This window comes from Solanum stenotomum, chromosome 8 (genome assembly GCF_019186545.1).
Source record: "Solanum stenotomum isolate F172 chromosome 8, ASM1918654v1, whole genome shotgun sequence".
NCBI lineage: Eukaryota > Viridiplantae > Streptophyta > Magnoliopsida > Solanales > Solanaceae > Solanum > Solanum stenotomum.
The window spans coordinates 20,918,134-20,945,669 of record NC_064289.1 but is presented as its reverse complement, the minus strand read 5'-3'; the positions used below and the strand labels follow the sequence as shown (position 1 = coordinate 20,945,669).

Sequence of the window (27,536 nt, the reverse complement as noted above, 5' to 3'; positions counted from 1 at the left end):
AAAATAAATTTTATATTAGTATTTTAACCAAAATAAAATTCTACCCCACCTCATTTAACCATCTGTTCCTAATTTATATATATATATTTGAAAAAACAACTCTACTAACGTATCGAATATAACCAAAAAAAAAAATCTTGCGGCAAGTAAATAAGTACTTATCTGAATATATATATATATATATATATATATAATACAAAACGAGAAATTTTTTTTGGAAGCGCAGGTTATGTGGGGTGCGGTAGAATTTTTTTTTAAAAATTAACGTAATATCTAAATTGTTATTTGAAGGGATGGGGTCCGGGGGTAGGGGGGGGAGTAAGAGCTTTTTTTAAAAAAAAATTATAAAAGAATTTCAACTAAAAATTGGGTCGGGGGAGTAGGGTGAGAGGAAATGGTGAAGTGAGGTGAGAAAAATATTTTACATTTTATTTTATAAATTTTTTTGGGTTAGAAATATTTTAATTTTTAACTTTAACTAATAGTAAATACATTTTTCTCTTTTAACGGTGTGAAACTTATTGTTTTTAGTTTATTTTAAAAAAATATCCTTATAAATTGAAAATAACTTAATCTGAGTTTACTATTAACTCTTAATGAGAAGTTAAATTATATAAAACATTGTATTTTAAACCTTTAATAATTCTAATTGTTGTTCGAAAGTCATCAAAATTAAATTTGAGTGTAGTTGAATTTAGTTACACGTTTGTTTGATCAAATAATTACTTAATTAATAGAAAAATAGATATAATTGAGAAGAAATTATTATACTTTTCAATTCTCAAGGGGATATTAAGAATTGTATGTTATTTCTAGATGTAATTATAAGGTAATCTTTTTAAAATTCTTCCTCTCTTTTTTTCAAATATATTTTTCATAGACAAAGCAATTTTTTCCATTTCTTCCCCCACATACCTCCTAATTGTGTCCTTCCAAAATTTTGCAATCGTTAGCACTCCAAGTATGTACTCTTCCAACGTTTTTAAATTTTTGTTTCTTATTTATTATTATACCAATTTTTGTTCTCGTATATCCTATAATCATAGAATTGCTAATCAAAATCATCCAAATAAAATTCTATATTTTTGTCTAATAGATAACTTTACTTTAGTGGTAGGATAAATTAATCCATCATTAAAAAAATTTATAAATCAATTTAAGTAACAATAATATTGTTTATTTGGAACAGATTGGATATTATTTTTTTATATTCTCGTTATAATTATTGAATATACTTTTACCGAAAAATATTTATAATATAGACAAACTTATCTACATGTTAATCTAACCTTTTTATTAACTATATAATTATATTTGTTCAACCAAAAATGATTTTTTTTAAAATTACATTCTGGCAACCTGTGTGATTATTAGATTGTGTAATTACTAATATTACAAGTGACACATGGCTTTTCAAATAAATATTACTTATAATATATTTAAAATCACAAACTTTATTTTTTTTGAAAATTTGGTAGCCAATTAAACAAGTTCACATGAATTAAAATTGATGAGTATTAGTAGTTGTCAATTTAGACTTTTCAATTTCTTATATCACATTATTATATGCCCTTTTACATATTCAAAACAAGTCCTAACTCTCTTATCCTTGCCTATATAAACACCAATCTTTACCATTCAACAACACCCTCAAATTTTCAGATTTCATCCTTTTGAAACCACTATACACACAAATAGATCATTAACAATGTTCTAACATACATACAAAATTATTGTTTGTTTCATTAGCTCTATTACTCCTTTTTTGTAACAATGGGTAGTGGAGATCACAAACACCACCATCACCATTTGAATTTGCATGTTCAAGTGCATCTACCTCACATCCATTTTCACCATCACCATCACCATCAACACGGTCATGGGATAAAAGAAATGGTAGGCATCCCAAAGGGTTGTCTTCCAGTATTGGTAGGTCATGATGGTGAAGAACAACACAAGTTCATAATCCCAGTGATATACATTAACCATCCACTTTTCACACAATTGTTGAAAGGTAATGAAGAAGAGTGTGAACTTCATCATGATGGTCCTATGAATATCCCTTGTCATATCGAAGAATTTCGATACGTTGAAGGTATGATTGACAAAGAAACTCATGCCACCGGACACCATAACCACCATGCTTGGTGCTACAAGGCCTGAGGTTTACGAGTTTAACTTCTATATAGTAAAAGCGTAATATTCACTTCTACTATAGTTATGGATATGAGATAAATCCGATGTTTATTTGTTATCTAGATATAGCTACTAGGGTTTTTTTTTTGGGTGATTTATTGTGATCGTTCATTATTGTATACCTTGTCTTTATGTGTTCATGTGGTCATATTTGAGGAAATAATCTCTTGTGGTCACTTAAAATTTGAAGAAAAAAAAATTGTTCCAATTATAAAGATCTCATGTGTTGATTTTGTAAATTTTGTATGTTACTTTTTATTTATCTCCAATTAATTGATCATGATAAAAGATAGTTCTCTCCTAACCAAAATTGTGTTAGTATACGTAGTTGGGACTTGGGATCGAGGACCTAAGTTTAATATACAAATACAACCTTCTATTATCAATTCAAAAAACTTTTAACTATTAGATTTAATCATAAATCCAAAAGAAAAATTGAAAGACCCACTTTCTTCAATAAGTTTTTTTCTCAAGCTCAAAAAATTCAACAATGGTATTCTTCAAAAAAAAAAAAAAAATGTCCAACTAAATCAATCCTAATGATAAAAAAAATAATTATGTGTTTGTCCATGAGTTTTTTCTTTAAAAAAACATTTACGGAGTTGAACTTCAAAAAATACGTTTGGTCATAACACTTTGAAATTCAAACTTAAAGATGAATTCAAAATAATTTTAATTTACATTCATGGCCAGATTGAAAAACACCAAAAAATTATTTTCATTTTTTTTAATTCTAAATTACTCACAAAATTAAAAAATAATTTAAATTTGTATTCATGACTAAACACAATTGCTAATTTTCAAATATCTCTTTTCACTTAAAAATTAAATATTACTTTATTAATTAGCCTTAGTTTCATTTTTAGCCAACCGCCGTTGCAAATTTTCATTTCCAATATCTCTCAAAAACGATTTGAACTTCATTACCTTTGCTCTTTTCCGCCTTCCTTTCAACTTGTGTAATGCAATCAATCAACACAATTTCATTCATCAACAAAAACAAAGTGTTAAAGGACAAGAAATTGTATATAAATTATGGTTGATGGAATAATAAAAAGGGAAAATTATGCGGTTAAGCAAATTTATACTACTTAATTACTCATCATAGCTATATATAGTTTTCTATAATTACCACCTGTTAGTGAAAATTTACAAGATAACAAAAAATACAAGATTACAATTGAAAATAAAAATGAAGAAATAAATCTCTTCAGGCTGAGGCGCGGTTATCTCGCTCTCTTTAAGGAGATTCAAGCCTACTGCAGCAAATGTTTTCACTGGTCCAACAGTAGTTCTTCTTGACTTGTCCCCTCCAAGATACAACAGCCTAATCACAAAATATAACTCAACAACTCTGGACAAGAGTTGAGTCCAAAGCTCCACAAAAAGAACACCTCCCTTCAACTAATAAGAACTCTCTTTTTGACCAACTCTTTCACTCTATATTTTTCTTGTATATTGTGTGTAACAAACCAAATGAGAACCACCACTATTTATACTTCAAGAAGTCTTCCTAGCAATGAATAGGAAGATAATGGGGTAGTAAATAGTGAAGATAATGGTCTTAGGAGTTACATAGGTTAAAAGGATAATGAAGGAGTAAAGAATGGAATAATGAGAGGGGTAACCAATGCCTCTAACGTGTACTTGCACAACGGCCAACTTTCCAACGTTCACAGAAAGCAGCAAAGTGCATAAGCCTGTGGTCATTAATTGACCACTAAGTAATGAGGCACAAATGCATGTAACTCCCACGTCCTCTATTCCATCTTCATGGCAGAATGGCTATACTAAGTTTTAACAAATTAATATACAAAATATTAATATTAAAATGCTAATAAACTAACAATCCCCCACTCATTTTAATATTAGATAATAAGAGAGTCCATCAACTGAAGGAAGACTACTATGCATAATGAAGGTGTGCTTTGCATTGAACCTCCACCTAGTGAAACAGTAACTTTTACTCCAGAGTCGTAGTGGTCTCAGACTTGAACTATAACTGCTTAAGGGAAATAAAATATCACTGTTCACACATAATAATCAAGGTGTTGATATGAGCTTTAAAGCCAGCACGTTATGGCCATGTGCTATCCCGGTTTCATGAGTGCTTTTGAGAATAAGCCCAATTCTCATAGGAAGCGACCTACTTCCACACATCACATAGGTGAAATCTGTCGAGAGTGCTCCTGTAAGCTTAACACTCCACCCATACGAGCTACAAATATTCATTAAGAGTTTTATCAACTCAACCTTCACAAACTACAGGAAACAATGCACTCACATCATAGGGAGGGAATAAAAAGATAGTGCATTTTTCACAACAAGTCATCATATGATTAGTTTTTCCCTTTGAACCTGGTTATAGGATCTCTAGTCCCCAGATTGGGTTTCCTCATATATGACTCAATGATTTATAGGCTTCAATCCCATCCCCCTCGATGTGCTCCAGACCTTTTCTCTCTGTTAAGGCCTTAGTAAGAGGATCTGCAAGATTATCACAAGATTTGACATAATCAACATTAATGGTACCATTTGTCAAATATGATCTTACATTACTGTGTTTCCTCCTTATAGGTCTGGATTTACCGCTGTAATAACGGTTTTGAACTCTACCAATCGCAGCGGTGCTATCACAATAAATTAAAATATGAGAAATTGGTTTTTCAAAATAAGGTATTTGAAATAATAAATCCCTTAACCAATTTGCTTCCTCACTAGCTGAAGCTAAAACAATTAGTTCAGCCTCCATGGTAGAGTTAGCACTTATAGTTTGTTTTTTTGATCTCCAACAAACAACACCACCACCTAAAGTAAAGACATAACCAGTGGTAGAACATGAATCACTTGATGAAGTGTTCCAATCTGCATCACAAAAGCCTTCAAGTACAGCAGGATATTTTTTATAGAACAAACCACAATTTTTCGTTCCAATTAAATATCTCATAATTCTTGTTACAGCATGCCAATGTTCATTACATGGCTTGCTTGTAAACCTGTCAAGTACTCCTACTGCATATGCAATATCAGGCCTAGTGCAATCAGTCACATACCTCAAACTTCTGATTATGCTAGCATATTCCCTTTGATTTATTACATCATTTTCACTTTCAACTGGAAATAAGTGAACACTTGAATCAAAAGGAGTAGCAGCATGCTTGCAATCAAGAAATTTATATTTTTTCAAAATTTTCTCAACATAATGTGACTGGTCAAGGAAAATTCCATCACATGTTCTTGTTATTTTTATTACAAGAATAGCATTTGCCTCACCAAGATCTTTCATATCAAAATGGCTTCTTAGAATATTCTTAGCATCATCAATAACATTCTTGTTAGAGCCAAACATCAACAAATCATCAACATATAGGGAAATAATCACATGTGAATTATTCCAAGACTTATGATATATACACTTATCACACTCATTTGTTTTAAAACCATTTTCAATCATGCAAGAATCAAACTTTTCATGCCATTGCTTAGGTGCCTGTTTCAAAACATATAGGGATTTAGTAAGCTTACATACTTTGCTTTCTTGGTCTGCTTCAACAAAACACTCGGGTTGATCCATATAAATTTCCTCATTTAGGTCTCCATTTAAAAAAACAGTTTTTACATCCATTTGATGAATTTGCAAATCAAAAATTGCAGCCAAAGCAATTAAAAGTCTTATGGATGTAATTCTTGTTACCGGTGAAAAAGTATCAAAAAATTCTAGGTCTTCTAGTTGTTTAAAACCTTTTGCAACTAGCCTAGCCTTGTATTTATCAATAGATCCATCCGGTTTCAACTTTTTTCTTAAGACCCATTTGCAACCAATAGTTTTACAACCCGGTGGTAAATCAACTAACTTCCAAGTTTTATTAGAAATCAGTGATTCCATTTCATCATTTACAGCCTCTTTCCAAAATATAGAATCATGTGAAGATAATGCTTCTTTCAAAGTGAGAGGGTCATCTCCAACATTAAACACATAAAAATCAGGACCAAAATCTTTTTCTACTCTAACTCTTTTACTTCTTCTTAACTCAAAATCATCAACTTCTTTATTTTTCAAAGTAGAAGTAGAAGAACTAGGTAGTGNGTGGCTATATGTGAAATTTCCCTTAATAAAAATGGTTGAGAATGCAATTTTTAATGGAAAAATCACACCATATACACATTTAAGAGACAATATTACGAGTTTTAAACCTACTCTTAAAAAATTCTTACTTATAACAGTTTAATTACGGGTTATAACATATCAATTAAATTTAACTTAATTTAAAAATCAATTAAAATTTACTTTATTAAATGATTAATCTTTTTATATTTTTATATTATTAATTATTTAATTATATTGATTGCAGTTCCTTTTATATAATTAATAGGTGAGAGAAATAATATTAATGAGAGAGAATCAATTTGTAATTATCTATTACACCTTTTAAAGGATTTTTTTAACTTATTCAAATAACTTTTATTTATTAATGACTATTGGGGCCTTTAATTTTTTTAAAAAAATTTTTTATCACCGTATATTTTAACATGTATTTTTCTCTCCCTTTAATCTATTTTGTTTTTTGCTTTTCTTGATGTTTTTATTATTTTAAATTTTGATATTGTTTTTTTTTTAATCTGATTTTTTTTAGAATTAAGAATTCTATATTTTGAAAATTTGATTTCGTTTTTTTATTTTAATTAATCTAAAACTTGATTTCTTGAGAGAAAAAACCGTTTTACTTAAGTTTTGAACTTGTTTTTGGTGTGTTTTTCTACATCTAAAATACTGTTTTGTTGGTGAAATAAGTATATTTAATTCTGAAATTTGTTGATATATATAGATAATATGAGATCATAAAATCTTTAATAAGGATTTCTTAAGTTTTAGCTTAAATATGATAAAAAAAAAATCACACTTGAATACGGAATATAAATTGAAGAGAGAGGAAAATATAGAACTTGTATTAATTATTGCAGTTTAGACTTTTAATTACATGTTTTGATTTTGGGTAATGTATATTTCTTTTGCTACAATTTCTGATAACAATATATAATATGCATTGTTTTACAACCATAATTATTCTTCTCGGATTTATACCCGTTGGATACTAATTTTATACATTTTTATTTTTTGTCTTTGTTCTAAAATTTCAAGTTGGATACCAAGTGTATATAAATTGGATAAAACATTAACTTGTTTTAGATTGTCTAATTTGGTTGAAATATCAGTTACATTTTGTTTTTTCATTTTAGTGGGATATCTGTTGGATACCAATTGAATACAACATTAACTTATTTAGGTTGTCTAATTTGATTGAAATTTCAACCACATGTTGATTTTTCAATTTTCCAATGGGATATCAATTCAATACTAAACTTATACAAATTAGATACAATATTAACTAGTTTTTCGTTGGCTATTTCAGTTGAAATCTCAATTACATGTTGTTTTTTTCAATTTTACCACTGGGACGTCAGTTGGATACCAAATGTATACCAATTTCATACTAAGATTTGACTTAATTTTTCTAGTCAATATCAATCACATACAAACATTACCTATTTTTTGAATATATATTTGAAAAACACTGAATACACAAATGATTAACTAGCACACATAATAAATATTCTGAAATTATAATTCATTAACTTAAAAGACAAAATAAATCAAAACATGAGCTTGCCACAATAAAACAACCAAATCAAAATAAAAATAAATTATGTCTTTTTTTCAGAAGGATAATTTGAACATGTCTTCCTATTGTGTTCCTCCCGACGACATGTACTGCACGTAATCTTAGACCTCTTGAATTTCACATTAACAAACCATTTATAAGTTGTGGTCTCCCTACAATTCTTTTTGAACCAGGCGACAATAATTTCTTCTCCGACACTTTTTGAATTGCATATTTTTCTGTTTCATCATAAATTATTGTGTCAATATTATATCATACAAAAGTACAAATAACTTTTATACATATGTTATATCAATATACAAATTTTATACCATTTTTATGCTTACAAAATTCATACAAAAGTAAAAATACATATGTTATTTTAAAACAATTTCATATGTTATTACAAAATACAAAAATAAAAACACATATGTTATATCAGTATACAAATTTCATACAATTCTTATTCACACATTTCTTACCTATTTCATGCCAAAAGTTATCAATTATTCATACTAGGATCATGCCACTAGAATACCAAAATAATTCCAACTTAGAAATATTAATTGTCATTTCTTTAATAAACAGTATACCAAATTTATTACATTATTATTCTCAAAATTCATTACAATATAATGCCAAAAAAAAATCCAATAAAATCAAAAATCGTACCAAAACATTATCGCTTGTCATACATGCTTGGTAGTATAAGTATACAAATTCCAAAGAAAAAATTATCTATTTTTTAACCAAAAATATACCAAAAAAAAATGTGTCAGACAAATAATGAACAAATTCAATGTTTACACCAAAATATAACATTATACATTTTTAAAAAAACGCCATAATTCAAATTATTATACACAACAAAAAATCTGAAATCAGTATACAAATTTCATATAATTATTATATACCTATTTCATGACATAAATCGTCACTTTTTCACAGCAGAATCATGCCACTATTAATACCAAAATAATACCACTTTTAACTATTACTTGTCATTTATTAGACAAATAGTATACGAAATTCATTCAAATATAATTCTAAAATCGTACCAACATGGTATAACCAATATACCAAATTCAAATAAATTTTATGTAATTTTTTAACCAGAAACATACCAAAAAAATGAATGTTCAAACAAAAATCTATACCAATTTCAAACAAATTTTATGTAATTTCAAAAGTGAATATTCATACCAAAAANCTCAACAACTCTGGACAAGAGTTGAGTCCAAAGCTCCACAAAAAGAACACCTCCCTTCAACTAATAAGAACTCTCTTTTTGACTAACTCTTTCACTCTATATTTTTCTTGTATGTTGTGTGTAACAAACCAAATGAAAACCACCACTATTTATACTTCAAGAAGTCTTCCTAGCAATGAATCGGAAGATAATGGGGTAGTAAATAGTGAAGATAATGGTCTTAGGAGTTACATAGGTTACAAGGATAATAAAGGAGTAAAGAATGGAATAATGAGAGGGGTAGCCAATGCCTCTAACGTGTACTTGCACAACGGCCAACTTTCCAACGTTCACAGAAAGCTGCAAAGTGCATAAGCCTATGGTCATTAATTGACCACTAAGTAATGAGGCACAAATGCATGTAACTCCCACGTCCTCTATTCCATCTTCATGGCAGAATGACTATACTAAGTTTTAACAAATTAATATACAAAATATTAATATTAAAATGCTAATAAACCAACACCACCCGCGACTAACATAAATCATTAATTGCGTGGGCTGACTTCGACTTTGTATAATTAGTCACGTTTGTATAATTCGTCACATTTGTATAATTCACAACTAACAATTCTTCATTTTATTTGTATTTGTATACAATGGTTTGTATTTGTATATGACGATGATTTCCTTTGGTTTTTTAGTTTTGTCGCCACATACATTTAATCTTTTTGTGTATAACTTTTTAAAGTTTGTGTAAACGTGTAGTTTTCGGATATTGTATAATATAATTTATATAATGTGATTTGTTTAATATATTTTGTATAATTGTTTAAAGTTCATATGTTTATGTTTGTATCAATTCGTTATTTCGAGTTTTATCCTATTTGAATAATTCCAGACTTTATATTACTCAATTATACAAAAACACGTGAATTATACAAATGTACCTGTGAATTATACAAACGAGATGCGAATTATACAAATTACTGCCCAATCTCACTCGCCTCTCCCCTCCCTCTCCCAATCTCACTCGCCAGATATACAAATACATATGTATAATATACAATTATCTAACCAATATACATATACAATTCACCTCTCTCCCACTATCTGCCTTCTCTGGCTCACCTCTCTCCTCCCTCTCCCTCTCCCAATCTCGCTCGCCACCCTCCTCCCTATAACATGTAGCTACAAATCGTAATTTGTAAATTATTACTATGAAGCGTAATTAGGCTATTTTTGAGTGGCTATATGTGAAATTTCCCTTAATAAAAATGGTTGAGAATGCAATTTTTAATCCAGCGACATGGTAAATAAATTAAACTCTTTCTCAAGTCTCTCTTGTAGTTCTCTTCTCTTGCAATATGTTATTTTTGTTGGTAGATAAATATTATATTATTGACGTTGGTCAGCAGAAGACAAAAAAGGGTTTTAGCTCTGTACTAAAGACAGGTATCATTTGTAGGATTACTGAAAGAGAAAAAAAGAGCCTTATCTAAGAACTCTTAACTTTAGGCACTTATCTATGTGAAAAATGATGGAACAAATATTTTAAATTTGAAAAAATGAATCATTTTGTGGGAATACCAAAATATTGATGAAATATTCGCAAAATAGAACATTGAAGAGATAATATGTATAATGTATCATGTATTTGCAAGTTTGTAAAAGCATGTCATTGCAAGCATATCTCTATAAAAAAAACATGAAAATATGTGATTTGTCAATATAACATCTAAGAATATTCCGATAACTTGTTTATGAACACCCAAAGTTCTTAGGTGCCACATAAAAAATATGAAAATCTACTTGTGCACACCCGAAGTTGGAGGGTATAAATGTGAAATGAGGCCAAGTTAAAGAGCATACGGATGTTGGAGGGTATAAATGTGAAATGAGGCTAAGTTAAAGAACATATTTATATATTATGTCTTATACAACTATACTATCAATTGAACAGGGTTTAATGATTATTGGGGGTGAAAATTCAGAAATTTGAAGGCTTACACATTGTTGGTGTTTCGATGCTTCGAGCTATTCTAGACTTTAAGATTTACTTCAAAAAATATACCCTTTTGCATTGTATAATATTGTATATGTATAGATTTATACATTATTTTATATGTATTTAAAATGTACATTACTCTCCGCTATATTATTGATTTATATATGTTCTTATTGTTATACTATGTCTTTAATGGTAGGTTAGTACGCAGAATAAGACAAAATATTCCCAAATTCAGCTTAGGATAAAACTCATATATATAGTGTCAATTAAATAATGTAACCAAAATTTTATCTTAGACTTAACCATGTCTATATATAATTTGATTACTTGAGATGATGTAGTGCTTGTTGGCCATTCCTACATCACCCACTCTTCACACATCAACACAAGGGAAATTAACTGTGTAAAAAGCTATCCTCAATAATGAAAGTAAATCATAAAAGTGCATATGTTACGATAGGCGAAGTCAAGGTTAGGAGTTTTGGGGTTCTAAATTTAATTTTTTTGGGGTTCACATGTTAATATACTTATATTTATTTAATTTTCTAATACAAATATACGATCTACTAAAAAGCTAGTGAATTTGTCCGAACCCATGAATTCCACCTAACTCCGCCTCTATGTTATATGACAACATTGGCAGTACTAATAAGCAAGATATATTAATAAATAATATTTATTGTTGTGGGATTATATCGGATATTATAATAAGTATAAGGTAAGTTTTTAGTGGAATTAATGGATAAAACATATATAATGTCCCCAAAGGGACGGAATATCGATAGTGACAAATGAGTAAATTTGTTAGTGGGCAATAATAACACATTATAGATTGAAGTTCAAGATTATGACTAGAGTACCATTAACACTACCATTTTTATCCCATTTTACACCAATCAAATGTTTTGTTTTAGAATTTGGCTCATTTCCAATTTTCCCACAAGCTTTTATACACAAAATATTGCCTTTTTCTCATATATTAACTTATATGTGAAAATTTTTTAAAACAAGTATAACTGAACGGTTTAGACTCTTATTTTATTTTATTTTTACTTTTGACTTGGTGTTCAATATTTATATTAAGGTCCAACTAAATTAATGTTCAAGTATTACAGGATTCATTTTTAAAGGTGATTTTCTAGTAGAAGTTTTTTCATTTTCAGAAGCACATACTCTTGAAATTTCTAATTAAAAGTGAAAAAATCTTAATCATTCCATCACAATTCTCGATCACCGCTCCCTTTTTTGTCATAACAAATCTAGCATTAGATTGGATCGTCCCCTCCTGTGCCCATTTTCTCCGTAAATTGCGGCTCCATTAATCCCGCTTATTAATTTGTATTTTTCTATATTTTTTTCCACATAGTTTGCTTGATAAAATAATAAAAATAATGGCCCCGTATTTGTTGGTAAGTGTAAAATAGGGTAAAATTGTATATCTTTTGAAATATTTAATTATGATTAATTAAGTAATATGTATTTTTATAATTTGATTTGTCGATTGATAGTGGAAAAGCTATAAATTATAATGCCGAAAACTCTCATTTTTTATGTACTAATTTGCAATTTGCAGAGCTTAATAATTGTTTTGATGAACTAAATATTGATCTATTGCTTGGTATAGTTATAACTAGTTTGAGTTCAGATAATTCTTTTACAAATTATGAAATTTGCAACTTATTATTGCCTATCAATATTGGAGCGGCGGAAAAAAAATATTCTTCTATGAAGTATATTAAAAAGGGAAAAAGGATAAATATATTTTCAAACTATCATAAATGGTACGTCAATATCCTTCGTTATATTTTTGGGTTGTGTATATCCTTATCGTCAATATTCCGGAACGTATATACCCTTAGGATAGACGGAGGGACACGTGTCATAATCTTAAAGGCCTAGCCAAATTTAATTTAATTTTTACCCACAATTAAGAAAAACTTACCCATTTTACATAATTTCAACCCATCCATAACCCGGTTAAAAACTCTCTTCTTCCCCACTCTAACTTAACTAAACACCCACTCGTGTCAGTTCTCCCACAAACTAATTTTTTTTCTTCTAGTCATTCGAGCCCTGTGCATAGCAGATGAGTAAACACCATCTGATTTTACAGCTCTTATTCGGTGTTAGCATAGTTGTCGTGCACCTTGTCAGCACAAACAAGTTGTGGGCTGCTTCATTCTCTAGTTTATGTTCAATCATGGTGCTTGTTCTATGTTCCTAGAGGCATGAAAAGCTGGATATGCAATAAAAGTTAGGGAAGTATCAAAAGTTGTGGAAAGTTAAAAGTGTCTTTCTGATGGATTGAATGTGGGGAAGAGATTAAGACTTGGTGATTGCTTTATAAGTGAAATTGAATTAAGGGATTTGAGTTTATCATGTTTTTCCAATTTCATACAAAATCAAAATCTTTATGAGTGATTTCAGCCAAATTAATTGAAATATTCTACAAAGGTTTTTTGTTGAAGAAGATGAAGAATAAGAAATTGTCCAAAGGATTTCTGGAAAAAAAAATTCTCTTGTACTTCATTTGAAATTATTGTTCAAATCTAAATGTTTGAAATAAGTTTTTGTTCTAGAAGTTAAGAAAAGAGGAATTTGAGAGTTTTGATTGTCTTACCGTAACTTCTCTTTTGATTTTGGGTGCTTTTGGTTACAATTTGGGTTATGGATGGAGTAAAATTGTGAAAGATGGGTGGGTTTTTTTTAATTATGGGTAAGAACTAAATTAAATTTGGATAGACCGTTAAGATCATGACACGTGTCCCTCCATTTATTCTAAGGGTATATACATTTCAAAATATTAACGGTAAGGATATACACAACCCGAAAATATAACGAAGGATATTGACGTACTATTTATGATAATTTGAGAATATATTTGTCCTTTTTCCCTATTAAAAATGATATACGTAGAAAGTGATGAATTTTTGAATGAATATTTGATTTGTTATATAAAGGATGAAGTACTTGAAAGTGAACCTAATAAGGCGATCATTGATTGTTTTCAGAATATGACAAGTCATCGAGTACCGTTATAATGATAGTGTTTTTATTTATTATGATGTGTTTAAGAGATTGTTACTCTTCATATATTATTGTCCTATTATTATTTTTTTAACAAAACATTACTTATTTTTTTTCCTATTATTATTGATATTTTTATTTTATTAAAAATTCACAAACTTCAAATTTTGGAGTCGTTTTTGTGCTTCTTGTGTGAAATAATTAACCAATTAAATCGTTGATTACCCTTGGAACATGCATTTCCATACCTCTTTTGAACAACTTTCCATACTTCTTCTTAGGTTAATCTTTCACACAATAGTGATTTAATTAATTAGTTATCCCACGTAAAGAGCGTTTGCAAATATAAGGTTGAAATATTTCCAAGCTAGGCAGTGTGAAATGTAATTGATTGGTACATTTTAAAATTTACTATAGGTATTGAATCAAAATAAAACCTAATTAAGATATCTAAATAAAAAAGTTATGACAACTTTAAAACTTTGTTTGGATGATTGTTATGCATTGCTTCATAATGTATCGTAGTGTATTGTTTTAATGAATACAATGTTTGGATAGATTTTGTTGTTCTCTGTCATTACATAATGCCAGACATTTATAATTTGAATGATAAACCTACAAAAAAAGTAGGGTACGTGGTATAACTAGTATGAAAAGGTAGGGTAAATGATGAAATGTAATTATTGAATAGTAAATAAAGACAAAATGAGAAGAAAATATTAAGCTAATTAAATTACGCTTACACGCTTCTTCTTACTGTCAACCAGTCATACACAAATCTTAACAGAACCAACAAATTCAAAAAAATCAATTTTCTTCTCCCTATTCATCTTTCTCCCTGTTCATCGAAGAATCATTCAAATTAGATTTAAATTTACCAAAAATTTGATAAGATACATAATGAATAGTTGTTGGACAAACAATTTCTTTTGTGAGTCTCAAATCTAGAATTGCAGGAGATTGATGAGATGAGAAAAAACTTGAAAATTCGATATATAGTAGAAGGAAATCACGGGGAAGTGTTGTTGACAATGGGATTCAATCCCTGACAAATTGTAACAGGCTAGCACAATTCAAAATTCAAAATTCTTCTTCCATTTTTCCAAAAGACTCAATTTTTTAATCAAAATTGTCGACAAAAATTCGAGATACATTGCAGATTAATACAATATTCTTCTTCTCATTCTTCCAGAAAACTCTCAATTTTTTAATCAAAGTTGTCGATAAAATTTTGAGATACATTGGAAATCCGATACATCGTTGAGGTGAAAACAAGTCTTGTTGTTCAATGTATCCGTTATGCATTAATACAATAGACAAAATGGCTGAAGTGATACATAGGCTTGTTGGATCATCTATCCCTTTTATAATGATGTGTAATTGTTTATTGAATTGTGTTTTCTAGATGGATATATTTATTGATACATTACTATTTATGTATTTTATTTCAATTGATAAGTGTTGTATTTCACTAGATACATTAAATAAGTAATTGTTGTCAATAAGATGTTAGGTTTGAGATCGATACATTACTGTTTGGTAACTGCTATGTACCAGATACATTTAGTATAAATTCGAATTTATGTATCATACCTATAAAATTAGTGCATGATACATTATTATTTATGCATCTTATTTTGTTTGAGAAATACTGTATTTTATATAATAAAAAATATACATTATACATGTAATTGTTCCAAAATAGTTTTTTTTTTGTGATACATAGCACAAAATTTATGTATCAAGTACATTTATATTGAACATGATAAATACTAATCGAAGATTCAATAACACTAGCGTTATGCATCAATACCTTAAATATGAACATGATACATTACATAAAACAAAGGCTATTGTAGCAGTATTCTTCTCTCATTTAGCATGACTATTGTTGTTTTCGATCGTCAAAGAAAACTGTTTTTTTTGTTGAGTAACAACAACTTTGTTGGATTTGCTATAAGGATTATAGGTCTCTTCAAGATATTTTGACCTTGACAATAGCAACTTCTTTGAATTGGTTGATAGTTGGAACAACCTATTTGAATTGGTTGAAAGTTGGAACATCATAAGTATGACACAAATATACTCCAAAAGCAGTGCTCGCCAAGAATGTTATTGTCGTACCGATTAATCTCATCTTCAATTGAATTGTTGAAGAGAATAGTAAAGATCAAAACTACCTATTCAGTTGTTTGAATCCCATTGACTGGAGAGAGAAACCTTTTTGTTGAAGAATAAAATACTTAGTTAAGGAGTCATCAAATTAGTTAGGAGTTAGCTATATTGTTAAGATAAGTTGGTGCAGATTAATTGCCAGTTGTTGATGAGCTGTAAATATTAGTTTAGATTAGCTTCTTGTTTTCCTCTATAAATATTATCCAATTCATTGTAATGTAAATTTAGTTTTCCAGATAATAGACAAAAGATATTTTCTCCCTCTCGTTTGTATGTTCTTAGTTCTCCAATTACTCCATTGTTAAGATTGAAAGAATTCCATCATGGTATTAGAGAAGCAATGGTGAATTGCTCGTATCCTGAAACTTCTGGCCTAGTTTTTTGATTGAGATCTAATTAGGCGAGATTTTTGTAATTTTCAAGCTCACAACAATGGTGATGAACGAAGAGAGCAACACTGGGAGAACTTCCACTGGTTTGACCACCACAATTGATGCCAATCATCCTCTGTTTCTGCAAGGATGTCATACACCAGGTAGCTCTCTTATCTCCTTTCAGCTAACTGGTTTTGAAAATTATGCATTGTGGAGCAGATATATGAGGATTAGGCTCTTAGGGAAGAACAAGATGGGATTAGTTGATGGACGACACACGAAGGACAAATTTCCTCCCTCGCTTCACGATTTATGGGAGAAGGTTAATGTTATAGTCCTATCGTGGATTATGAGCTCAGTGTGCAAAGAGCTCATCAGCTGTTTAGCATACGCATCCAGTGCTTGTACGGTATGGAGTGATCAAAATGAAACGTTTGACAAAAAGAATGGATCTAGAGTGTTTCTGTGTAAGAGAAACTGCAACTCTAACACAGGGAACTTCTTCAATTTCAAGTTACTTCACCAAATTGAAGGATATGTGGGTAGAATTTGACTCATTAGTGCCTTGTCCTGGTTGTATATGTTCAAAATCGAGGAAGTATGCTGAGCATCACCAGTATCAATGACTTCTACAGTTTTTGACTGGTTTGAATGAAACATATTCTCAGGCAAGTCCCTAACCCTAACATCAATAAGGCATATGTAATGCTTGTATCAAAGAAGAGTCAAAGGAATTTGGGGAAAGTAGGTGATAATTCTGATGGGATAGCATTGTTCAGCAGCAAAAGACCTCAGCATGGTTTCTTTGGATCAGGATATTCTGGGAAGTCTGCTTCAGCTGGATCTTCTGGGCCTCCTGGACCTGGACCTTATGAAAGGGGTAATTACAAAGGGAAAAATGGGCAACTATATATTTTGTGACTATTGTAAGTGGAAAGGTCATACAAGGGAGACATGTTATAGGCTACATGAATTTTCTGAAGACTCCAAACCAAAGAAGAATAACACTTATTCACCTCAATACTCAGCTAATGCAATATTAGACTCTGCAGGTTCTGATGCTTTCACCTGTAGGAATTCACAACAAAAAGGTGTATCCTCTTCGAGTTCAAACCATAGAGGTGGCATGATGTTTACTCAGGAACAATATGATCAGATTCTAAAGATGCTTCACAAAGAGGTACCAGTTGACTTAGACAAAATTATGGCAGGTATGCCTCAACTCTTTTTAGCAACAAATAGTCCAGTTTTTTAGAAAATGGATAGTTGATTCAGGGGATACCAACTATATGGTTTACAATAAAGAGGTGTTGGAAGGGATTAGCCTTAAAAATGATAAAAATACTAGAAGAGTTTATTTACCAGATGGATCTATAATAGACATTGCTTGTGTGGGAAGATGCAACCTAGAGAAGGCTGGCACNTTAGCAACAAATAGTCCAATTTTTTAGTAAATGGATAGTTGATTCAGGGGATACCAACCATATGGTTTACAATAAAGAGGTGTTGGAAGGGATTAGCCTTAAAAATGATAAAAAAATACTAGAAGAGTTTATTTACCAGATGGATCTATAATAGACATTGCTTGTGTGGGAAGATGCAACCTAGAGAAGGCTGGCACCATAACTAATGTGTTATGTATTCCTGAGTTAAAACACAACCTTTTATCAGTATCCAAATTAACCAGGGACTTAAAGTGTGTTGTCACTTTTTTTCTTGATTTATGCGTTCTACAGGATCTTCACAATGGAGTGGTGAAGGGGATTAGTAGAGAGGTTGATGGATTATACAACATTCAGATCCTGTAAAAGAAAAGCATAAGTCTCAAACAATGGCAGCAAACACAGTCACTAGTATTGAAGCAAATAGCCTTGTAGATATGGAGACCTAGCATAGAAGACTTGGACATGTACCTGCTTAAGTGTTAAGGCAGATTTCTACCTTGAAGTTTCAGCCTGGATGCTTTGACATTCAGCCTTGTAATGTTTTCCCTCTTGCAATGCAAACTAGATTGCCCTTTCCAAATAGTCCAAATAGATGTATTAAACCTTTTCACACCATACATGGTAATGTCTGGGGACATATAGAGTTCCTAGTTATGATGGTTGCAGATTTTTTCTCATATTAGTAGATGATTGTACCAGGATGACTTGGGTGTATATGTTGAGGTTGAAGAGTGATGTCATTGTTGTACTGAGACAATTTCTTAGCTTAATAAAAACTCAATTCAGTGCAAATATGCAAGTTTTTAGAAGTGATAATGGTACTGAATTTTTTAATTCCAGTTGTACAAACTTGTTCACTTCTTCAGGCATTATCCATCAAAGCTCTTGTGTACACACACCTCAGCAGAATGGGTTGGTAGAAAGAAAACGCAGGCACATCTTAGAAGTTGCAAGAGCCATCAAATTACAAGGTTTTCTACCCCTCAGGTTTTGGAATGAATGTGTCCTCAGTGTTGTTTATATGATTAACAGATTGTCTCTACCAGTGTTATCTGGCAAGTCCCCTTTTGAAATCCTCTATAATAGAGCTCTTTCTTTACAGTACATGGGAACTATTGAGTGCTTATGTTTTGCTACTACTCTTCACCGTGGGGACAAATTCTCCTCCAGGTATGTTGCATCTATAATGATGGGGTATTCATTTACACAGAAAGGGTACAAGCTCTATAATTTTCTCACTAACAATTTTTTTGTAAGCAGAGATGTTTTATTCAGGGAACAATTCTTTCCGTTTCAGATGCTAAAGACCAAAACACTACAGTTATTTCCAAATGGTGTTCTCTCACCCCTAGAGTCTGACCCTGTTACTATACTTGTTCATTTGTGTTTCTCCAGTTCTCCCCCTCACTTGGATACCACTCCACCTTCCCCTTCTTCCACAGGTCATCCTCTAGAGGTCATCATTCCTTGTGCTCACCCTCAAATGGCTCCTCTTAGACGATCTACTAGGATAAGAACTATTCCTACTTGGTTGAATGAGTATATGTGTGGTAAACCTACTTTAGTTCCTTCTTCCAATTATTGTGTCAATCCTATGAAGAACTACTTATCCAATGTCAAACTTAGTCCCTCATACCAGGCTTACTTGTCTAAAATTACACCTGCTAGGGAACCTCAGTCTTATGATGAAGATATCCAAAATCCAATGTGGATTGATGCCATGAATGTGGAGTTGAAAGCTTTGCAACACAAACAGACTTGGTCCATTGTAGACCTCCCTCCTGGAAAAAAAATCCTATTAATTGTAAATGGGTCTTCAAGGTGAAATATAGAGTTGATAGTGAAGTTGAGAGGTACAAGGCTAGGTTGGTAGCCAAGGGCTACAATCAGAAAGAAGGTATAGACTATCGAGAAGACATTTTTTCCTATAGTCAAAATGGTTACTGTCAGACTTGTTCTTTCTATGGTTGCCTCCAATAACTGGTGTTTGTATCAAATGGATGTTTTTAATGTTTTCCTTCAGGGTCATTTGGTTGAAGAAGTTCACATGATCCCTCATCCAAGATTTGTTAGTCAATGGAGAATGGTTGCCAGCAAGCTTACAGACTTCACAAATCTCTCTATGGGCTCAAACAGGCATTAAGACAATGGAATTTGAAGCTTGTTGAAGCATTGACCAGTTCAGGGTTCAAATAAAGTAATTTTGACTATTTATTGCTCACTAGAAAAGTGGGATACAACATAGTGATTATTCTAGTCTATGTTGATGATTTACTCATCACAGGCAATGATCATAATATGATTCATGAAGCAAAAGCATCCCTGCAGGAGAGGTTCAAAATCAAGGACTTAGGTGAAATGAAATACTTACTTGGCATTGACATAGCCAGATCACAGGAAGGGATTCTTATGAATCAAAGAAATTTTGCTCTGGATTTAGCTACAGAATTGGGACTGGCAGGAGCTAGACCAGTGAACACTCCAGCGAAGTGCAATTAGAAGCTAACCACAGTTGAATATGATGAATATGTGGGAGAAGATGGAGATGTTAAATTGGATGATCCATGTCCTTATCAAAGGCTGGTTGGAAAGCAATTATATCTCACCATGACAAGACCAGATATAACATATGCAGTGCACGTGCTCAGTTAGTTTATGCAATGTCCAAAGAAATCTCATATGGATGCAGCTTACAGGATAGTGAGATATATGAAGAATGAGCCAGGATTAGGAATTCTTTTGATTTCAGAAAAGGCATCACAATTGACTGCATTCTGTGATGCAGATTGGGCAGGTTGCCCAACTCAAGAAGATCTATCACTGGATATGTGATGAAGCTAGGCAAATCCTTAATGTCCTGAAAGTCAAGAAACAAAACATTGTTTCTAGGAGCTCAGCAGAGGCAGAATATAGAAGTATGGTTGCAGCTGTATTTGAAGTACTTTCGCTGGTAGAAATTAGCAAAGAATTGGGAATTGATATTGAAACCCCAGTGAAATTGCTCAGTGATAGCAAGGCAGCAATCCAGATTGATACAAATCCCGTATTTCATGAAAGAACAAAACACATTTAAATAGATCTACATTTCATTGAGAAAAAATTCAAGATGGTACAATAAAGACAGCTCATGTGACCTCCAAGGACCAAGAAGCTGACTTGTTCACCAAGGCCTTAAACAAGTCACAACGCAACTATCTTTTACGCAAGCTAGGAGTGTTGAACCTATTCACACTACCTAGCTTGAGGGGGAGCGTTGAAGAATAAAATAGTTATTTAAGGAGTCAGCAAATTAGTTAGGAGTTAGTTATACTATTAAGACAAGTTGGTGCAGATTAATTGCCAGTTGTTGATGAGCTGTAAATATTAGTTTAGATTAGCTTATTGTTTTCCTCTATAAATATTATCCAATTCATTGTAATGTAAATTTAGTTTTACAGATAATAGACAGAAGATATTTTCTCCCTCTCGTTTGTATGTTCTTAGTTCTCTAATTACTCCATTGTTAAAATTGAAGGAATTTCATCATCAAATTCAAATTGAGATGAAAATTGTAACTGATAAGATTGTGGAAGTGAAAATAGGGAGAAATTAAAGGAGTGAAAAAAGGAATGATAGAAACGTCGGTTTGAGTCTGGGATAATTATGTATTCGGAAGACTTGAGATTTGGGGGAAAATTAGAAATTTTGGTTATATTTTAGAATGGTAGGGAATAATAGAAAATAAGGTGCATAAGAATGTGTATATATGTAATTTTTCCTTAAAATAAACCGTGTATTAAATTAACAATACAGTATAACGGGTAACAACTAACAACCATTCAAACAAGGCTTAACTATCTTCGTATATACTCACTATTGATAAATTGAATTCTTTTAAAATTAAGTTTGAACCTAAAATAGAAGTATGCATGACATTAGGTGCTATGTATGTAGTTGCGTAGTCATGACGCAAGTGATACTAAGTAGGTGTTTGGTCATGCGATACCATATCACGATATGGTATCGTGAGATGGAATCAGCGTTTGGACATGCGATTTTACACTAATTTCATCTCATGATTCCATATCATGAGATGTGATTCTATATTCTTCAAAAACCATGATATGGAATTATATGGGAATTCCATATCATGATTTGAGATATTTTAATACAAAAATTGATCCACGAGCTTATATTTTGTTAAAACAACCCCACATTTATATCTACTATCCATTTATTTCATATGTAGATAAAATTTATAATCACATCATTACTTTTTAAAATTTATTATTCTCACCGACATAAAATTTATTATTCTCACCGACATATAGTCACTTTAACTCACACCAACCGATTGTTGAGTAATAAATTTCTTTTATGGCCTTGATAAGTGCACATTTATATTTTATGTGTAAGTTATTTGTATTTAGTTATATATTTCCTATCAACTTTGTTTAAAGAGATAATATTTATTTTATGACTTTGCATTGTCTTGGAAGCACTATTTTTATTACTCTTACAAACATTATTTTTATGAAGTGCATTCTATAATGCTTCCAATTTATTTTATGTTCACTAAACTAATATTGATGTATTTTTTTTATTTGGTAGGATTGTGGGTGTGTTTTATGGAACATATATAGAAGGGGAGGTTCCTAAAGCGGTGCAACAAGCATATCATAATCGCAAAGAAAGAACATCACAAAATATCTTATGTGCTTGTGATTNGATTGTGGGTGCGTTTTGTGGAACATATATAGAAGGGGAGGTTCCTAAAGCGGTGCAACAAGCATATCATAATCGCAAAGAAAGAACATCACAAAATATCTTATGTGCTTGTGATTTCGATATGCGATTTACCTTTGTTGCTGTTGGTTGGGAAGGTACTGCACATGATAGTAAAGTACTTGAGAATGCACTTGTTGAACCAACGTCACAATTTCCATTTCCGCCACATGGTAACTTTAAATTACATCCTTAGAATAAATATTATTTATTTACACAAAGTTGTCTCATTTACGTCACGTATGCTTGTAGTAATTCTTTATAAAATGTTTGTTGGTAGATAAATATTATGTTGTTGATGCTGGTTTCCGAAACACAAAAGGATTTTTAGCTCCATGCATACAAATGACTACGCTATCATTTGCAGGATTACCGAGGAAGTGAAAGAGAGCCTCAAAATGCCAAAGAACTGTTTAATTATAGGCATTCATCTCTGCGCAATGTGATTAACAGACTTTTGGAGCTTGGAAAAATATATTTAGAATACTGAAACAAGGCATGAACTATTATGATATTGATATACAAGTGAAAATTGTTATAGCTTGTGCAGTGTAACATAATTATTTGTGAGAATACCAAAGTACTGATGAAATATTTATGGTCTATGAGCATGAAAATATAGTTGTGGATGACATTGACCAACAAATGGCTCAAAGTAATAATGTTGGTTTGTCTTCTCAGTCACATGATCGAGAAATGCAAGTTCAACGTGAGGAAATTGTTCGTACTATGTGGGAGGATTATATTAAAGACTAATACACTACAATTTATGTTCAATTTTTTTTATTAAATTAAAGTTAGATGAAACAATTACTTAAGTGGATTACAAATAGCTTTGTAATAATTTATTATGCGATTTTATAATTTTTTATTTATTTGATAAGATTTAATAAACAATTGGGGCTATTTTAATAGTTTTACAACTTATGGGATTTTTATGTTTATGAGAAAATATACAACACAAAAATTCCATATCGCATGTCCAAACAAAACTTCAATGTCATCTCATGATTCCATATCATGATACCATATCGCATGGCCAAACGGGCCCTAAGTCTGCAGTGTGCACCACATTTCATGACTTGACAATTCATTTGTCAATCCTAATATTACATCTAAATTTACGTTTTTTATATGGATAATAGTAATTTCGATTCTCAAGTTATTGTCTTATTGTGATTTTAGTTCTTGTGTTATATGACTTAGTACATTTTGAATGTTTAAGAAAATTTGATTAAGAACACAGAGTATTTTATATAATCCACACAAGCGAAAAGTTAGAGGCAAAAAAATGTAATATTATATTGTAATTCGTTAAATAGACATATGGATAAATTAATTCTTTCGACTTTTGAAGGTAAGTATGCGTCAATGTTGAGTGCACAATCAATTGTGAAGCAACTGACAATAATTTAAGGCATTAGCATCATGGAATGGAGTAATATTATCGTAATGAAGATGCAAGATATGCAAAAAAACAAAAATTATGAAAAAGTACGTGCATTCAGGCTTCATCAAGAATATCCCCAACTCTAATGGAAATAACTTAAAATATTCTTCTTCCACATTTTGGTCTAAAAATATTATTCACCTTTGTTTTTAGTTTAAAGATACTCCTCCTTCCACCTTTTGGCCTAAAAATACTCCCCACTCAAATTTAATTGAATTGAATACTTTTACTAATTAGTAAATTCTTTTGTTTGTTCTAAAAAATAATTTTTATTTTAATTCAAATAAAAAAAAAATTAAATTCAAATTCTTAATATTATCTCATCCTAAGGAGGGTATTCTGACAGTAGATTAAATGTTCATTCATTAATGAAGATAACATTTGGATGTCAATAAAAGTAAAAGGATACCCGAGAATAAATATATGTGTTGCTTTAGATAATAATCATCAAATTTGTTAATTTTAGAGATTAAAATAACACATTAATTAACTCAAGGCTAAATATGCTAAGTTATATAAGTCAAGAATCAAAATCGCAATAAGATAATAACTTAAGGACCAAAGTTACTATTTCTCCTTTTTTATAATACTATATTGAAAAGTCAATAAGCTAATTCATATAGATATATATTTGCTCAAAGTTATGAAAGTAGAAAGAACTGGCCCGCTATCAACGGCAAAATTGACTTTGTATTATGTCATGTCATTGTTTGAATTAGTATACTTCTCTTCCCATATAAGCCTTTGCCCTTTAAGCCATCAAGAGAGTTCCTTTTAAACAGTCTAATATTATCCTCATGTGGTCGTGACAATATATTTTGATCTCTAAATTTGCATAAAGTTGAACAAGTTGATACACGTCATATATATATATAATATACATGAAACACCATATAGAATATCATGTAGGATTAAAATTGTCACGTAGAATGTCAAGAAAGATACATTTATGCATTATATCAAAAATAAAACATGCTTATTTTTTTATAGATTAAAAATAAAAAAAAATGTCATAAAAAGTAAAACAAAGCAAGCATAGAAATATTAACAATAATATAGTCAGTGTAATTTCATGTATAATGTCGGAAAAGGCATAATACATAAATATGTCATTTAACTTGGTTTTAGCTGACATGTATATCCTTCAACTTTGGATGTAAACAATTAGATACTTAAATTTGTATAAAATTAAACAACTAGACACACGTATCTTATCTGACATAATACATGTAAGATGCCACGTAGGATACAAAATTGTCATTTATGACGAATGTATCTATTTGTTTAATTTTATACAAGTTTAAGTGTATACTTATGAACACACAAAGTTAAAGGTCATAGTTACTAGCTAAAGTCAAGTTAAGAATATGTTTATGTATTATGCGAAAAGAAATGTTCGAAGGTTATTAAAAAGATAGAAGGTTATTTTTTATTGACCTTCAATTCAAGTAAAAACATATCAAAGCAGATCGAACAAAGCATTTAGCCAATTACAATTTTCCTCTTGACCATTTCAGCTAATTTTATTTTATCCTTTTAAGAATACTATAGTATTCCTCTTCCCCTATATATAAATAGACTTGTCTGGCTCTTACAAAACCCCCAATTCTATCTCAAAAATTTCAAATACAGATCAGATATATGCAGTAGATGATGAGCAATATCCCAAAATCTCTAACAGATTCTTCTTTTACTCTCTTCAAACTTGCCATCTCGGCTTCTGATCCTTGGCCTTTCTCTACTGTTTTCTTATAACAACCTCTTTCTCCGTATTTTTTCTTCAATTTTGATTCAAACACAAAAAAAAATGGGTCATAATCATCATCTCAATTTCCATTTTCACGTCCCTCATATCCATTTTCATCTCCATCATCATCACGGAAAAAGAGAATTGAAGGACATACCGAAAGGATGTTTGGCAGTAACAGTAGGACAAGGTGAAGAGCAACAGAGGTTTGTGATCCCAGTGATATACATAAATCATCCCCTGTTTATGCAGCTATTGAAAGAAGCAGAGGAAGAATATGGATTTGATCATAATGGACCTATTAATATTCCTTGTCATATCGAAGAATTTCGACATGTTCAAGGGATAATTGATAAGGAAACTACTTCTCAACACCAGCATACTCACAATAATCCCTGGTGCTTCAAAGCATGATTTCTTCCCAATACTATAACTACTTTTTGACTCGAATTTTTTTTTTGTGTTTGATTTTTTTTTCTCTCTGTATCTTTATTTTTTGCTGTTTCTCAAGATGTTCATATACATACATAATTGTTGTGAAAGACGATGACGAAAATTGAATGATATAATAATAGTATTGAGTTTTTGTTGTTTTTTGCTTCTTTACAATGGAGTCTAGTTGAAAGATAATCAACGAGATGATAGTACTTCATTATCATCGAACTGAGATCTCAGTAACTTAGTTGGTTGATTATTTGAACTATCACTTTACTATAGTTCTATTTTTCACTTTATAATCTCCTCCTTGCCTTCCTCTTATCCCCAATAGAATTTTTTTTGAAAAAAAAGTTTAGTTCTTCAATATTCAACTTATGAAGGAGCTTAGATAGTCTGATGAAATCAGGCGTGGTACGTGAGCTAGAAATTATAAATTTTTAATTTGGCAAATGTTTAATTTAATTGTATAATTAAATATTTCGACGCTACTTAATGTCATCCACTTTGTTCTTTTCTTTATTGAAATGTGGACCTTTTCTTTTTTTAACCCCGCAACCGCTACAATTTCTGTCACAGCCTTTGCCCTTCAGGTGAGCATTATGTGGTGAGCACTTTGTGTGCACTGGGTAAACCTCCCACTGTGTAATAGCCTGCAAACCACACAGGGGATGTAAACCGCACTAGGCAAGCCCTATGCGACAGGCTTGACTCAAAAGGCATTGAGGGGGGATCGATCCCGGGTCATCCGTGTGGATAACCATCATCCAAACCAACTGAGTCATCCCGAAGGACTATGTGGACCTTCTTGTTCATACTTTTTATGTATGATTTCTTCGCTTTTGGCTAAGGGGAGCGTTTCCTTACTAGTAAAATTATTTTCGTGTGAATTATGAGTTGTTAATTTAAGTTATGGTATCAATTATTGATATTTGCATTAATGTAAACGATTTCGGTGTTTAGCGTTTCAAGTTACCTTTTTTTGTTCTTTGCTTTTTGGCATTCTATCTCATCCAATACTTTTGGATCTTCCTTTTTCTGGGAGATGACGGCATTGGTTGAT

General features: G+C 31.0%; 2 protein-coding genes across 2 annotated transcripts in view; both read left to right on the top strand.

Moving 5' to 3' along the window:
* The window catches only part of LOC125873319 (hydroxyacylglutathione hydrolase 2, mitochondrial-like), a 195,157-nt gene that overhangs the window by 73,618 nt on the left and 94,003 nt on the right, over positions 1–27,536 (top strand). The gene's annotated exons all lie outside the window — the stretch shown is intronic.
* LOC125873327 (auxin-responsive protein SAUR32-like) lies at positions 25,880–26,629 on the top strand. The gene has a single exon (XM_049554239.1). The coding sequence runs from the start codon at positions 26,099–26,101 to the stop codon at positions 26,450–26,452; it is 354 nt and encodes a 117-aa protein (XP_049410196.1). The 5' UTR covers positions 25,880–26,098; the 3' UTR covers positions 26,453–26,629.